Source organism: Gracilinanus agilis, chromosome 1 (genome assembly GCF_016433145.1).
Source record: "Gracilinanus agilis isolate LMUSP501 chromosome 1, AgileGrace, whole genome shotgun sequence".
Taxonomy (NCBI): domain Eukaryota; kingdom Metazoa; phylum Chordata; class Mammalia; order Didelphimorphia; family Didelphidae; genus Gracilinanus; species Gracilinanus agilis.
In genome coordinates this window covers 140,685,372-140,699,998 of record NC_058130.1, presented here as the reverse complement: position 1 = coordinate 140,699,998, position 14,627 = coordinate 140,685,372, and the positions used below count along the sequence as shown (strand labels likewise).

The 14,627-nt window shown below is 51.2% G+C and overlaps 2 protein-coding genes across 3 annotated transcripts; one reads left to right on the top strand and one right to left on the bottom strand.

Moving 5' to 3' along the window:
• The first annotated feature begins 3,717 nt into the window (after positions 1-3,717).
• Positions 3,718-9,098, top strand: RHBDL1 (rhomboid like 1). The gene is made up of 7 exons (XM_044657131.1): positions 3,718-3,756; positions 5,254-5,415; positions 6,603-6,751; positions 7,247-7,359; positions 7,446-7,546; positions 7,688-7,748; positions 8,116-9,098. The coding sequence occupies exons 1-7, from the start codon at positions 3,718-3,720 to the stop codon at positions 8,385-8,387; spliced, it is 897 nt and encodes a 298-aa protein (XP_044513066.1). The 3' UTR covers positions 8,388-9,098.
• Positions 9,099-10,036: 938 nt separating this feature from the next.
• On the bottom strand, positions 10,037-14,470 carry LOC123230937. Of its 2 annotated transcripts, none has more exons than XM_044657129.1 (6): positions 14,205-14,470; positions 13,856-14,044; positions 12,789-12,882; positions 11,263-11,422; positions 10,575-10,727; positions 10,037-10,346 (listed from the first exon to the last, which is right to left on the bottom strand). In XM_044657129.1, the coding sequence occupies exons 1-6, from the start codon at positions 14,288-14,290 to the stop codon at positions 10,171-10,173; spliced, it is 858 nt and encodes a 285-aa protein (XP_044513064.1). In that variant the 5' UTR covers positions 14,291-14,470; the 3' UTR covers positions 10,037-10,170. The 2 variants fall into 2 exon arrangements, with proteins under 2 accessions (XP_044513064.1, XP_044513065.1); XM_044657130.1 differs by having other exon boundaries at positions 14,268-14,470.
• Positions 14,471-14,627: the final 157 nt, after the last annotated feature.

The following is a 14,627-nucleotide window of genomic DNA, read 5'->3' as shown; positions in this document are numbered from 1 at the left end:
CTCCAACCTAACGCTTGACTTTGAGGCCCTGTTGACTTCCCTTTTGCATCTTACACCCAATGGTTAGAATCTACTAATGCTGGTTTCTGCTATCAACTGACCATTGTCACTGATGGTGAGCACTAGGTGATATGAACTCACCTGCCACTCAGTGCCCTTGTGAAACAACACAGTCTTGCAACCTAGGAGGTCTAGACTGGTTTGGGAGTTAGGACACTCGGGTTCTAAATGTGTCCAGGTCATTGATGTGTGACCTTTAGCAAGTCACAGCACATCTCTAGGGGTCAGTTGACCTAGTTAATGGCCTTTACCTCATAAGGTCTGATCATTTGTGAGAGTATGTCAAGTTGTAAGAAAAGTGCAATCTGTGAAAGTAAAAGGCCCGGATGAGGGGTTTGTGTTGATTTTTCTTCCATAAGCTAGTGTAAGGAACATCTCTCAGTGTGGCCCAGATCTGGCAAACTGTTTCAGCCTCTCTGCTGTTTCCCCCTCACCCCCCACCCCCTTGTGTCCTACCAGGGAGGTTTGGGGAGAAAAACCACTCAGCTTAATGCTCCTGCTCTGAGCTCTGAGCAACCTCGTTCCTTAGGCCTATTTCTGAACAGACCAGCTTGCTATTTCTAACCTTCCAGCATCCTCTAGGGGCATTAACTGCCAGGAGTAATTGCTCCTTTTCAGCTCCCCGACAGGAGGTTATGGATTTCCGAATGGCCCTCTGAGGGGGTTGCTATGGTAACCCAACAGCCTCTGTCACAACAGTCATAAGGCCAAGTCCACTGGGGCCAGATTTCTCTCCCCTGGTATCCTCTCAGTTGCACAGATTCTGGTGGGTTAGCATGTGAGTTTGGGACTGGATCCTCAAAGGACAAGTCTATTTCTGGCCACTGTGCCCTGCCCCCCCTCCCCAAGAGACAAGGGTGGCCTCTCCCATCCCGGTCCTCTTCCTGGTGTAGGAATTCAAGAGCTGTGCTCTCTAGGGGACATAATCTGGGCTTGGTGGGCAAAGGAATGCCTTGAAGGCTGCCCCCATACTGATCAGAAAAAGACCCCATTTCCAGGTTAGGTAGGGCTACACAGGCAGCTTAGTTTCTACCTGATGCTTGTCCAGCTTCCTCATTAATGCTATATTGTGTTCCAGGAACCCAATTTCACACTTTCTCCTAAAAAATGAAACTGTCCACCACCCCTGGAGTCAGAATCAGGATTCTGGGACAGACATGGAGACTTGGTTTACCAGTCATTGCTTGTGTCTCATTATTTCTGAGCAGGTCCCCCTCGGTGGTGACAGCTGCAGCTTCAAAACTGAAAAATCCGCTATTTGCTGTTGTTTTCTTTGGCAAACTTCTGGCGTGTATCCTGTGGAGTAGCCCCCTCCTCCCTTCCCCTTTTCACCATCTGTGAGATTCACATGGAACACATGTGCATGTGGCTTGAGTATGTGTTTTGGGGAAAGGGGAGAGGGGTAGATTTTTTTTTTTAAGCTTTCTGGGCTGAGGAAGGGGGACCAAGCAGAAGAACCCTGTTGCACAGAGCAGATTCCCAGGATGAGAAACTAGCCATAGATGTTCCAAGAAACCTTTGCTTAGGACACTGGAGGAGGCAGAAGAAAGGTAAGACCCCTCAGAGGGACTCAGTCCCTATTTGAGGAGAGTGATCTAATGCATGTTGATTCTGGACCATACTGATCAGAAGAGCTTCAGGAGGTCATTAAGGAGTCCACTATGGGCAGGAATAGTTGGGAAAGGTTTTCTGGTAGGAATTTTATTTTGAAGGATGAATAGAGTATAGATTGGGGAAGGGAGGCATAGATTACCATCTCCTCCAATAGACTGATCATAAGGCTTTCCAAGGTAGGCCCTAACCAATCTTCCCAAGCACCGAGCCCTGCACCTAGCAGATGCTCAATAATCAGTTGCTCTGGTGATAAATACAGGAGGTAGACGGGGTGGAGGAGAAGGATGTGTCTGTTCCTTGGCTTGTTACAAAGGGCAGTACTGCAATTAGGCAGCCACCAGGCCCCTCTCCATCCTGTCCCACTGAGCATGCCCATCTGCACTGTTTCCTCAGGGACATGTCAGATGACAGTGAGGGGATCTGTTGCCATCTCCTTTTCACCTCCCTCCACCCAAAAAGATTTGCACAAATTGCATATTTAATAAATGTATGCTGAATAAATGTTGGGTCTATTCATGTGAGGTTTTATAGTACACTTTATGATTATAAGCACATGAAATTTGGTACACATATGTAACTGTCCAAGCGGTTACCATGTTAGTTGGAATGAAGATGGGTTGTGCCCCGGAACTTAGATCTTTGAAAGATAAAAATTTCCGGTAAATCTGGTAAAAATCTCTATATAAAATAGAATGCCAGTTAACACATAGCCCTTAAGAGGGTGCTCTCCTTTGCATAAATAATCAGCTCATTTGATCCTTGTTACAATAGACAGATAACTAGGTGCCATTATGGCCATTTGACAGGTGAGAGGTGAGCCCAGAGTCCTGTCAGAAACAGCATTCAAAGCTGGGTTCCCTTCAGGCCATCTTTCCAGGCTGTTGCTCCTCAGATGATATTTATCTATACACAAATGTGCAATCTGGGGAATAGTTGCTATAGGCTTTTTGTTTTGTTTTTTTTATCCTTTCTTTACATTCTAAGAAAGATCTTAAGTCATTTCTACCATAGTTTTCACTGGTCCACTGAGTTGTTGACGCTCTTTCCTTCCTCAGATTGTCTGATGACATGTTGTGTCCTCTCCAGGAGAACAGAAATTCCATGAAGGTAGGGACGGTGTGCACCGTGGCACCCTTGCGCTCACTCTTGTTGGGGCTGATTCCCCAGATGGTCTTACTAAGAGCCTCCTCTCAGACTTTGTACCAGCTAGATTTGGGGTTGGGTGGGGGAATACAGACTTTATTCAGACCAATAAGAGAGATGTTGTAGGCATGTGACAACAGGGTGATGAATGAGAGAAACTCCATGGAGCTGTGACAGAAAATGGGGCCCCCAGCCCTATGGGAGCCCCAGAGACGGCTCTGACCAAGCCCGCTCTAATGGGGGCACCCCTGGGGAAGGGAACAGCGGCTGGCCCTCGGTTTTCCCCTATTGGGTTTAACCCGATGCCCTTTACATGGCAGGTGCTCGGTAAATTCGGTTGGATGGGAAGGGAGAGGGCTAACTTGGTCCCGTAACGGCCTTTGCAGCGTAAGATCCTAGGGACTTGGGAGTCTCCATCTCTCCACAGTGTGTGTGGGGGTGGGGGAGTGGGGGTCGCGTCTGAGGGAGGAGCATATGGAGGGAAGACAGGAGAGGGGCGGAGCTTGGGGTGTTTGCACCTTTGGATAGAGGGGTGTGTGTGTGTCAGTCTGTCTGTGTGTATCTGTGTGTGTCGAAAAGCGGGAGAGGACTAGGCTGTGTGGCTCTGTGAGTGAGCGGTGAAGGGAGAGGAGGGAAGGGTGGGACGTACGTGTGTGCGCGCGCGCCTGTGTGTGTGTCCAGGAGAGGAGAGGGAGGGGGAAGGGGAGTGGTGGCTCCGTGACGCGCTGGCCCCTGTGTGCGGCAGCGGCGGCACTAGCGGGGGCCGGGGCGGGAGTGCGGCGGTGGCGGTGGCGGTGGCCGGAGCGAAGAGCAGAACGGAGCTGGGGCTGGGCCTGGGGCCGGGGCCGGGGCTGCAGCGCCGGGTCCGCGGAGCAGCCGCCCCCCCGCCCGGGCAGCTCTATGGACAGGAGCTCCCTGCTGCAGCTCATCCAAGAGCAGGTGCGGAGGGCGCGGGCGCTGGCCGGGGCCAGATTGGGCTGGGCTGGGCTTCCCGCACAGATCGCACTCCCCATCTCCCCCATCCCCGCACCCTCCACATGCATGCAGAAAGACGTATGTACTGCCTGCAGCTGCGGCCAGGGGCTAGAACTTGGCGGACCAGAGAATTGCACCAAACGGCTGGGCGGGCGCCTGAAGGTGCGTCTCGCCATCTCCCCGTTAGGGCTGCTCTCCTTCCCTTCCCAGGGATTCCGGGAGCCGTGCGCTGTCCGCTCCAGACCAGGGTGCAAGTCCTCCTTGGGGCGGGATTCCCCAGGGAACCAGATCGGCCGGGGTAGGGGGGGGCGGGCTGGCTGAGCCACAGTTTGCCACACCCCTGTGCCTGTCTCCTTTCCGACAGGACACCCCCTTGCCCCACCCCTAGGACACCCTGACCTCCAAGGCCCCCCGCGGACCTGTGAGCTCAGCTCCCTCACTGACGTGCCAGGGGCGGGGGACACCCCTGGGGCTGAGAATTAGGGGAAAGATGGAATTCCCCTCCCAGACCAGGGAATGCTGGATTGCGGGTCTGATGGCCTGTCAGAGCCAGAGTCAGTGATGGTGTGGTTGGGGAGCCAGGAGCAAAGGGCCCTTCTCTTCCATCCCTGCTTTCTGTTTCCACCTTGTATCACCTGTCTAGCTGTTCTGCCCCCTAAGGATTGTCTGGCCTTAGGATGGAAGACGTGGGGGACTCAATATCAGTGTGAGTCTAAACAAGATTTATAGGGGCAGAAAGTTGTATCCAACTGTTTTCTGACCTAAAATAGCATGAAGATACAGGTTAGACCTCAGCAAGCGTTCCTGACAATAGTGGATTGTCGGGCAACAGATATAGTTGTCTAGCAAATGTATTAGCAGCTTCCTAATTTGAGAACATTCAGAAATGGGAAGACAGTCGCCTCCCTAAAAAGAAAGGGTAGAGCTGCAGGCTCCTTCAATTCAGGAATTTAACATAGTTGTTTCTTAGCAATCATAAAACAACTAGCCTGCACAAGAGGCCCATGGACCTGCGGCTTCCTTCTCCCTGCTCTGACCAATAGAGACAATAAACAAGGCAGCATAGGACAGGTTCCTGTGGCACTTCCCTTCGATGCCTGGGGCAAGATCAGAGAATGAGGGCCTTTGAATTGCCAGTGGGAACACAAGTGGAGGTCACCTGAGACTTGAGAAAAGGAAGAAGCCCAGGAAAGCCAGGCCCCAGGAGGGTCAGGAGGTCCTCTGCCCTTGGCATGGAAAATCAGTTCTCACTATTCATGGGTTACTAGATTCAGAAAAATAAGATGTCCGGGGTCTGAGATAGATTTCTCCCCATCCCATCTCATCTCAGTCCTGCCATCCCAGAGCTTTCTTTGATGTGTACATGAAGGTGGGTAGGTCTGAAAAATGCTGGTCTTGACCCCAGCTTCCTTGTTTTGGGCCTCAACTTTCCTCCTCTTTCCTGGGCTTTTCTATCTACAGCAGCTGGACCCAGACAACACTGGCTTCATTGGTGTCGAGAGCTTCACTGGCCTGGTGCACAGCCATGAGCTGCCACTGGACCCTGCCAAACTGGATATGCTGGTGGCATTGGCCCAGAGCAATGACCAAGGACAGATCTGCTACCAGGAGCTGGTAGACCTGGTCAGTGACAGGGGCCTCAGGCCTGTGACCTCTGCTCCCATTGGTCCCCTGGATCTTGCTTCTAGGGTGTTAGTAGAGGGGTATTTAGGGAGACCACCTTATTGTAGTCATGTTATCACTCTACCTGGGGAAAATGGGCATAATTCACATCAAGGGTCAGTCTGAAAGAGATGATTGGTGGAATTTTGGCACAGGAAACAGGCAGCAGAAGATTTGGAAAGCATATTGGCTCTGGAGTCAATGGCCATCATTTCAGATCCTACTTTTACTGTGTGGTTGGGATCAGTCACTTATTTTCTCTGGTCTCCTCATCTTTAGGATGGATGGGTTGGACTAGAAAATCTCCATCATTCTTCCCAGATCTAAATCCTTCATTCCTCTGAGTCTAGGAGTAGTGCTGGGTGATGATGGTTTCCCTTATCTCCCTTGAGGGCTTAAGTCCAAGTGTTTATTCATTGTCTTTGACAGTAAGCATGTGGGCCCAAGGTGGAAAGTGTTGGGGGAGGGCAGCTCAGTGGATTGAGAGCCAGGCCTAGAAATGGGAGGTCCTGGGTTCAAATTTGGCCTCAAGATACTTCCCAGCTGTGTGACCCTGGGCAAGTCATTTAACTCCCACTCTTCTGTGTTAGAACTGATACACAGTATTGATTCTAAGGCAGAAGGTATGGATTTAAAAAAAAGTGCTGTACATGGTAGATAATTCAATTAATCATAATCTTGAACGAAAAGCAAAAATGGTGGCAAATTACCTGGAAATTTGGTCCCCAAAATAGTTCACTCCCTCTCTCAAGTGGTCCTTGTGTCCCCAAGGTTTCTGGCACTGGTTTCTAAGCTGGATATCAGGGGCCCTTTTCTGTTTTTCCCTGGTAGATCAGCAGCAAACGCTCCAGTAGCTTCAAGCGGGCCATCACCAATGGGCAGCGTGCCCTGCCCCGGGATGGGCTGCTAGATGAACCAGGCCTTGGTTTCTACAAGCGTTTTGTGCGCTATGTGGCTTATGAGATCCTTCCTTGTGAGATGGACCGCCGATGGTACTTCTACCAGCACCGAACCTGCCCACCCCCTGTCTTCATGGCTACTGTCACACTCACACAGGTAGTAGCCTCAGACACCCCACTCTCAGCCCTAAAATGATTTCCTTGTTTACTGCCTCAGGGGTTCAGACTGAGATAAAGTGTCCTTCCCAGATCATTGTGTTCTTGTGTTATGGGGCTCGGCTGAACAAGTGGGTGTTGCAGACCTACCACCCTGAGTATATGAAGAGTCCTCTGGTGTACCACCCTGGCCACCGTGCCCGTGCCTGGCGATTTCTCACTTACATGTTCATGCATGTCGGGTAAGAGGGGATCAGCTTCAATCTCATGCAGGTAAACGGAAGGGCTTTTGACAGAAAGAAACGTGTCCAAAGTTTCCCCCAAGAGCTATGGGACTCTGAGGAAATAGTCTCTTAAGTTCGTACCTCCTTTTCTAGAGCACATAAAGCAGGCCAGGTAGGGATGAAGCTTGTTTCCCAGCCACTTGGAGACAGAGGCCCAGAAAAAGAGGAAAAGGGACTCCCCAGGGCTATTCCTCAAACTAGTGCCTGGCAGAGCTGGAGTTAGAACCTAGTATTCCCTTTTGGAGCAGTCCTTCCTCCCTTTGCTTTTAGAGAGCAGGGAAGGGATCTCCCACATTGGAGTACAGGGCTTTGGGCAGATGTGGGTTTTCAATAAGGCGGTAGTGATGCTGTGACATCATTGAGGTGTTCTGCCTTCCCTATGCTCCAGGACTTTGTGGTAGATGCTCTGTCAGTGTCCTGTTGCTTTGACCAGTGTCCTATTCCCCCGTCCAGGTTGGAACAGCTGGGCTTCAATGCTCTCCTGCAGCTCATGATCGGCGTGCCCCTGGAAATGGTGCATGGGGTGCTTCGGATAGGCTTCCTCTACTTGGCTGGTGTGCTGGCAGGTGAGGTGGGGAGTGGGAAGCCACTCTCTCCTGAGGCATCTTGCTGGGACAGCTCGACATCCCATTCCTTTCCCTTCCTCCCCCAGGCTCTCTGACAGTCTCCATCACGGATATGCGGGCCCCTGTGGTAGGGGGCTCAGGCGGCGTCTATGCCCTCTGTTCTGCCCACTTGGCCAATGTTGTTATGGTAAGAAGAGGTTCTGCCATGGGCTGGAGGGGAAGAGGCACTGAGGGTTTTGAAAAATCTGGCCAGCTGCATCCCCACTGACACTATGGCCTGAGTCATTAGAGTGGGTTCAAACCCTGACCAGATGCTCCTTCTTCTTAGAACTGGGCCGGAATGCGCTGCCCATACAAACTGCTAAGGATGGTGCTGGCCCTGGTGTGCAGTGAGTACTGGCCAGCCCCAGGGGTGTGGATAGGAGGAAGGGAGTGGGGAGGGCTGAACTGGGGTCAGGACAGCATTCCCCTGCCCTGAGGAAGCCCCCATCCCTTCACAGGTTCTGAGCCTGGTCCATAGGGTTCCTCTGTCCCCCAACTGCAGCAGATAAAGGAGGAACAGTGAATGACTAGCAGGGAGGAAGGTCTGGCCACAGACAGGCACTGCCCCCTGGAGCATCACTCCTCACTAGATGACCACATTAGGAGTCTCCGAGGGCACCCACCATGTCCCGAGGTGTGAGCGGGCCCTGCCAGGCTGGGGGCTGCCCCAGGGGTTCCTTCATCCTCACATCTTGCTCCCCCCCCCCAACACAGTGAGCTCAGAGGTGGGCCGAGCTGTCTGGCTCCGTTTCTCCCCGCCCCTGCCTGCCTCAGGCCCTCAGCCCAGCTTCATGGCCCATCTGGCGGGCGCCGTCGTGGGCATCAGCATGGGTCTGACCATCCTCCGAAGCTATGAAGAGAACCTGCAGGACCAGTGTGGCTGGTGGGTGGTGCTGCTTTCCTATGCCACCTTCCTCCTTTTTGCCATCTTCTGGAACATCTTCGCCTATGACCTGCTGGGGGCACAGGTCCTGCCTCCCCCCTAGAACCCTTTGAAAGTGCCAACACTGCCACTCTGGTGCCACCATCTGCCAGGCAGCCAGGATGCGGTTGTTATTTCTCCCTATCGACGTGAACCTGACTGAGGTGGGTCTAGTGCCCAAGCCTGGTTCTCTGGTAACAAGAACTACATAAGGTGCCAACTTCCCACTGGATTCTGGGCTGGGCTGGGCATGCAGGTGCGTGCATGTGACTTTGTGTGCAGGCTAGTCAGGGCACAGCCCCCCCTTGGCAGGACCTCCAGGTGTGGGCCTGCATGTCCACTCTCTACTGAATGTATGTTTTAAAGCTGCTTCTCCCACTCCTAACCCCTGTGCTCACCTGCCTGGGAAGGGCAGGGGCTCCCCTGCTCCCTCACCACCAGTTTCCCTCAGCTGGCTCTTTTCTCTCTAACTCTCCCCAGTTGCCACAGGGACTTCAGCTCCGTGGCCCTAAAAGCTACTGAATTCAGGGCCTCTCAAACTTTACACTGGTCCTGGATCTAAATCCTCTTCCAAGACTTCCTAGCACTAAGGAAGCCATGGTTTGAGGCTGCCCCATGGAAGGTGGGGAGGGGGATGTGCCTGATGGAAGTCAGGAGTAGTATCCAGAGGAGAGTATCCAGGGGAGGAGAATAGAGGCCTCATAGCCTCCAGAGCAAAGAGCCAGTTTGATGGATTTGCTGTCTGAGCCTTTTTGGAGTATGAATAAATATTTTACACAGCAGCTGGCCAAGCAGTCTCAAAGTGGAACGCCACTCTCAGCTCCAGGCCTGCCCCCCAACACTGCTCAAGTGACCTTCTCTGTCCCTTCTTCCTCTCCTCCAGAAGCCCTGCTGCTGGGATGGAGGCCAAGGCAAATCCCCTGGGATCTCCTCCTGGTATTTTCAGCTTCTGGTCTTTCCCAACAACTTTTCAGGCCTGTTAAGACTTCCCTCCTCACACATCCTAATTTAGGCTCATGTGTGAATGCAATTAGGAAGCTGTTTACACCTCCTTCCAGAGTGGTTAGCTACGAGCTGCTGAGCCACTAGGGCCCACCCCATTCATTCCCTGAAATCCCACAAGAAGGATTAAAGTTGGGTCCCACCAACTTCTAAGCACCCATAGTCTTCTCATTGCTAAATTCAGGAAGGCTCCAGGAGCAGGTGTTTTGTCTCTGGAAAACTAAGTTCCTTCTGATTTCTCTCTGAAAATCATTGCTCTACGCAGTTAATACTATTAAATTCTCCATATCCCTCTATACCAGGTACAGGAAAAGAGAAAACAAAGCACTGGGAGCCTTGGTCTATGGAACTCCACACAACAGGGAGATATTATTAAACTGCACAGATCAGGGGCAGCTAAATGGTTCAGTGGATAGTGGCAGGCTTTGAGATGAGAGGTCTTGGGTTTAAATGTGGCCTCAGACTCTTCCTGGCTGTGTCACTTAACTCTCGAGCAAGTCACTTAACTTCAACTGCCTTATCAGCCTTCTGACTTGAAGCCAATACCTAGTGCCAATTCTAAGATAGAAAATTGTGTGTGTATGTGTAAAAAGAACCCCACACATTATTCAAGTGACTTTCCCAAGGGGAATTTAGTGGTGGAATTGAAGCCACACATTCCATCTTTCTAACTCCAAGCTCAATGCCTGCCTGGGAGAGAATCAGATGAGGTCAGGACAGTAGGCACTTTAATGGGTGTCGGTGGCAACTCTGCCCTGAGCCCCATAGGTAGGAGTAGAGGATGTCTGGCTTCAGACTGTGGCTTGAGGCATTTCTCTGTGGGTGCAGCATATAGATGTCCAGGATCAGTGAATACTAGCCTTTCGTTTCTTGGAGGGTCTGACATCTTCAGCACCTTCCCTGACTTTGGGGGCTTTCCAAGAAATGTGGGGCAGGACTGTGGGACACAGTCTTTGGGCCACAGTCCAGGTCCAGAGGCACATCTCTACTTGGTGAGGAGTCCACTCTGATGAAGCATCAACTATGAGAAAAGCCCAAGGAGAAGGGAAGATGAATGTGCAACTCTGGGGCCTATTTAAACCAACCAAGCATTTCTGCTGAGGGTCTCCCAGCCCAAAGGCCTGAGACTCCGTAACCCACTACATTTAGGCCTAGTCATTCCCCAACCTTCTGGGAGCAGACATTTGGTCAGCCTGTCCCAGGCCTAGACTACTGTGGTATATACATACTTCCAGCAGTTAGCTCTTACCTTGGTTCAGTCTCCTAGCACAGGCCCGGATCTTGTCCAGGTAGAGGATATAATGTTTGATAGTGTATTGTAGCACTGGGAGGTCAGGGACAGCAGCCATGGCCTCATCTGCCATGAATGCTGTGGTCTCTGGGGCACCTGCTGTCAGGATTGCTGAGGGAAGGGAACAAACATGATCATGATTGGGCAAAGAGAAAGCAAGGGATCCTCCAGTCTAGGCTCATCCATCCCTTCCATGGAACCTAGGGCCTGAATATCCCCTAGTATTTTAAGCAAGTTCCCCATAACCTCTAAGTCATCTCTTCTGCTGGGTGGATCTGCTCCAACAGAAGAAGTCTCTTAGTAGCATCAGGTTGAATTTGGCCATAGGTTAGAAAAATGCCAAACTGAACTGATTAAAATGGTCAGATTCTGGTCTCCTGAGGCAGCTGGAGAGGGAGGGGACATTCCTCAGCCTCCGGGAGAGCAGGAGGGACAAGTGCCCTTGCTTGATCTGTATCAGTCAGTTTAGGTCCCACTTGTATCCACTGAGCTGAAGCCTCCTGGCTTGAGCAGGAGAGGCAGATGCCAGGATGTCAGATATGACACCCTAAGACTTCCCTTAACCCAGGAGCCCCAGGGCTCAGCTCTAAGGAGGAAGTTACAAAGTATCACACTGTCAGCTCTACTCCTCCTCTTCCTCTCTCACCAGAGGCAGTGGCAGGTCCCACGGCCTTAAGCTGGTTCAGCTCTGTGATGGCAGCTTCCACGTTGGGCAGCAGAGAGAACGCTGCAGCGGTGCACTGCTTTACCAGCTCCTCCGGATTAGTGGCCACCAACTTCTGCAGTCGTGGTCTGAACTGGCCCCTCTGAGTATGTGGGGGGATGATAGGGGCAGAAGGAGGAGCACATGGTCAGAACAAGAAATCCCAAGAGCCGTCACCCAGCTAACAACTGTCAGATTGGGGTTCATGACCAGGTCTTCTGACTGCACATTCTAGACCAATTACATGCTCTAATCTCTTTTCCTTAGAAACCCAGGTCTTTTTTCAGTAGAAATACCTCTCTACTTCTCAGTTTTCAGAATGCAACCCTTACTCCCAACTTCAAACAGAAATCCAGGGGCAGCTAAGTAGCTCCATGGGTGGAGAGCCAACCCTAGAGGTGGGAGGTCCTAGGTTCAAATCTGGCCACGGACACTTCCTTTGTGACCCTGGGCAAGTCACTTAACTCCAAATGCTTAGCACTTGCCACTCTTATGCCTTGGAACCAATACTCAGTATTGATTCTAAGATGGAAGGTAAGGGTTAAAAAAAAAACAACAAACTCCAAAGTCTTAGAAACATAGGGACACAAACATAGGTTTTAAAAATCTCCAAGTCATTGAATGAAACGGAGCTCTTGGCTGGGAACAAATCCTGGGGATTGACTTCACTAGGGTGGAAATTGGAAGACCTGAAACCAATTGTAAATCTGGCACTAATCTAACTTTGGATGCCATTTCCCCTTTCTGGGTTTGTTTCTGCCTCTATGAAATGAAGAGGTTGGGCCATAATCTCTAAAATCTCTCAAATAATAGTATTCCACTTCTAACTTTCTAGGGGAGAAAAGTTGATACAGTAACCTATCAGTGAACATAAACAAGCAAATATTAAGTGCCTGCTTTCCTAGGCACTTTGGGTACAAATGAAACAGTTACAGTATTCAAGGAGTTTAAATTCCATTGAAGGAGACAAGTAACTGTGTGCATGTGTATTTATGTATATGCAAGAATATGCACACACACACACACACACACACACACACACACACACATATTACCCCTACTCTCTGGGGAAATTCATTCAGCTTTAGAACTCCATTCTGGGGTTGAGTTGTCCTGGTTGGTAGGCTGGTGCAAAATTAATTGACCCATTATGACTGGCTGGCCTCAGATTATGCTGCACATCATTTTCATATATAGAGAGGGAGGGGAGGGGAGAAGAAGGAAAGGGGGGAGGGAAGAGAGGGAAAGAGAGAAGGAGCAAAAGAGGCAGAGCTAGATAAAATAAAGTAATTTAATTTGGGGGGAAGGAAGAGTTTTGGAAATTGGAGAAAGGCCATGATAGGATAGTAGAGAGGACCATATCAGGTCACTGGTCTGAATGACCCTAAGAGTTTCTTCTGCACCTTTTCTATCTGAATTTGTGCCCATCTCCACAGATGCAATCTCAATTAGATAGGGAAAGAGCTTACCGTCAGCTTCCAGTCCATCAGCTTCACCAATTCATCTCGAGTTAAGTATTTCTCTTTTCTCTCTCTTATAGATTCTGGCAGCTCCTCCTGATACCTGAAACAGGTGTCCACTTACAAAGCAAGGGATATGTGTGTGTAGTGGTGATAGGGAGGGATCAGTGAAGATCACTGATCCTTTGGGACAGCACTTTCCAAAGTCTAGCCCTTGGATCTCAGGGTACAGCACTAAATTGCTTTACAGCAAGATGCTAGATACAATTACAGATGGAGTTCCTGTGTCTTGGACCCTTTAGAGATTAGGATATATCCCCTAGATACCAGGGCCTCTTTGAATACTGGAAATGGATACTCCTAGGGTCCAGGTTCTCAGGGAGAAGTGAAGAGATGCAACTAGACCTCAAATCTCGTCTAGCTGCCCACCAAAAAACCAGGGACAAGGCTTGGGAGGACATCTTGCCACTTTCCCTGAAGCTTGCTCCCCTTCTCTTCTTTCCACTCTTATCCCACTCTCTTTGGGGAAATTTGTTCTGCTTTGGAACTCTATTCTGGGGCTGAGTCGTCCTGGTTGGTAGACCAGAGCAAATTTAACAGATCCACTATGAATAGCTGGCCTCGGATTACGCTGCACATCATTTTCAGCTACCTATCAGGATAACAAGGCCTCCCCAGGATCCTGCCATTTGCCTTGCTACTACTAACAAACACACTTAACACCCTATCCACATGTCCTTCCACATCTGGCTTTGGGATTGCCTCACCGCTCCACTTGATATCTCTGGGACTCCCAGGATCACTTCCTTTCCCAGCTATGTGTCAGCCAAAGTGGCAATTTATCAAAAGCCTGCTATATACCAAGCATTGTGCTAAGCACAGGGTATGTTTCTTCTAGAATATTGTAGAGTTGAGGGCAGGGACTGACACTTGGGTATTTGTAAGGACTGCTTTTTCTTTCAGAGCCAGAGAAATGCCCCAGCCTCCTCCCCTCTCCCCTCGCCTCCCACCTCGTCCAGGACCCTTGAGGAATTAAGAATGAGGTGCAGGCTCTGGTGGCAGCTGGCCTGGCTCACCATGCATCCAAAGCAACAAGTTTCCGGGACTTGCCCTCTTTGGCTCTGACCGCCTCTTTGTAGCAGCCCAGCACGGCCTTCCAGATTTGGGGGTTGTCACAGTCATAGAGGCTCCCGTCCGGGCCCATGGCTCCAGGCTCCTCCTGGGTACTGGGGGCTTCTCCAAAACTGTAACAGTCTTCTGGACCCCTAGAGGAATAAAACACCCTGAGCCAGAGTGGGGAAAGGGGTTGGGGAAACGGGATTCTCTTCCCTTTGGCAAGGCGGCCTGCGCACGCGCAGACACTCTCCTTGTTGACCAATCCTATTCCTTCCAGGCACGCACCCCTGTTTTTTCCCCCAGCTCCACCTCTTTCGCCTCCGGTTCCGCCTAGTCCCCGCCCCTTCTCTAGCGCACGCACGAGACGCATACGTCTGTCTCTTCAGTAGTCTCATCTTCCCATCTTCCTTTCTTGGCGGGCTCAGCTGAAGTCCTGAGCCCCACTCTTCCGCAGCTATGCTTCGTTCCAAGACTACCGCTCCTCGTGCGCACTGACGAGCCCAGCTGCCTCGGGCCTAGCCCGCTCTCTTTTCTTGGTGCGCTCTCTAGCCAGCCCCGCCCCCTAGTGCTCGTGCGCAGAATCAGCTCACAGTGCAGCCTTTCCCCCCCGCCCCTCCCCCTCCCCCAGCTCCTGGTTCTTCCGGCGTCCTTCTTCACCGGCCCACCCCTTCTCTTCCGTCCCCTCCCCTCCCGTTAGTCCCACCCTTACCCCCCTCGTCCCCTCCCCTCCCC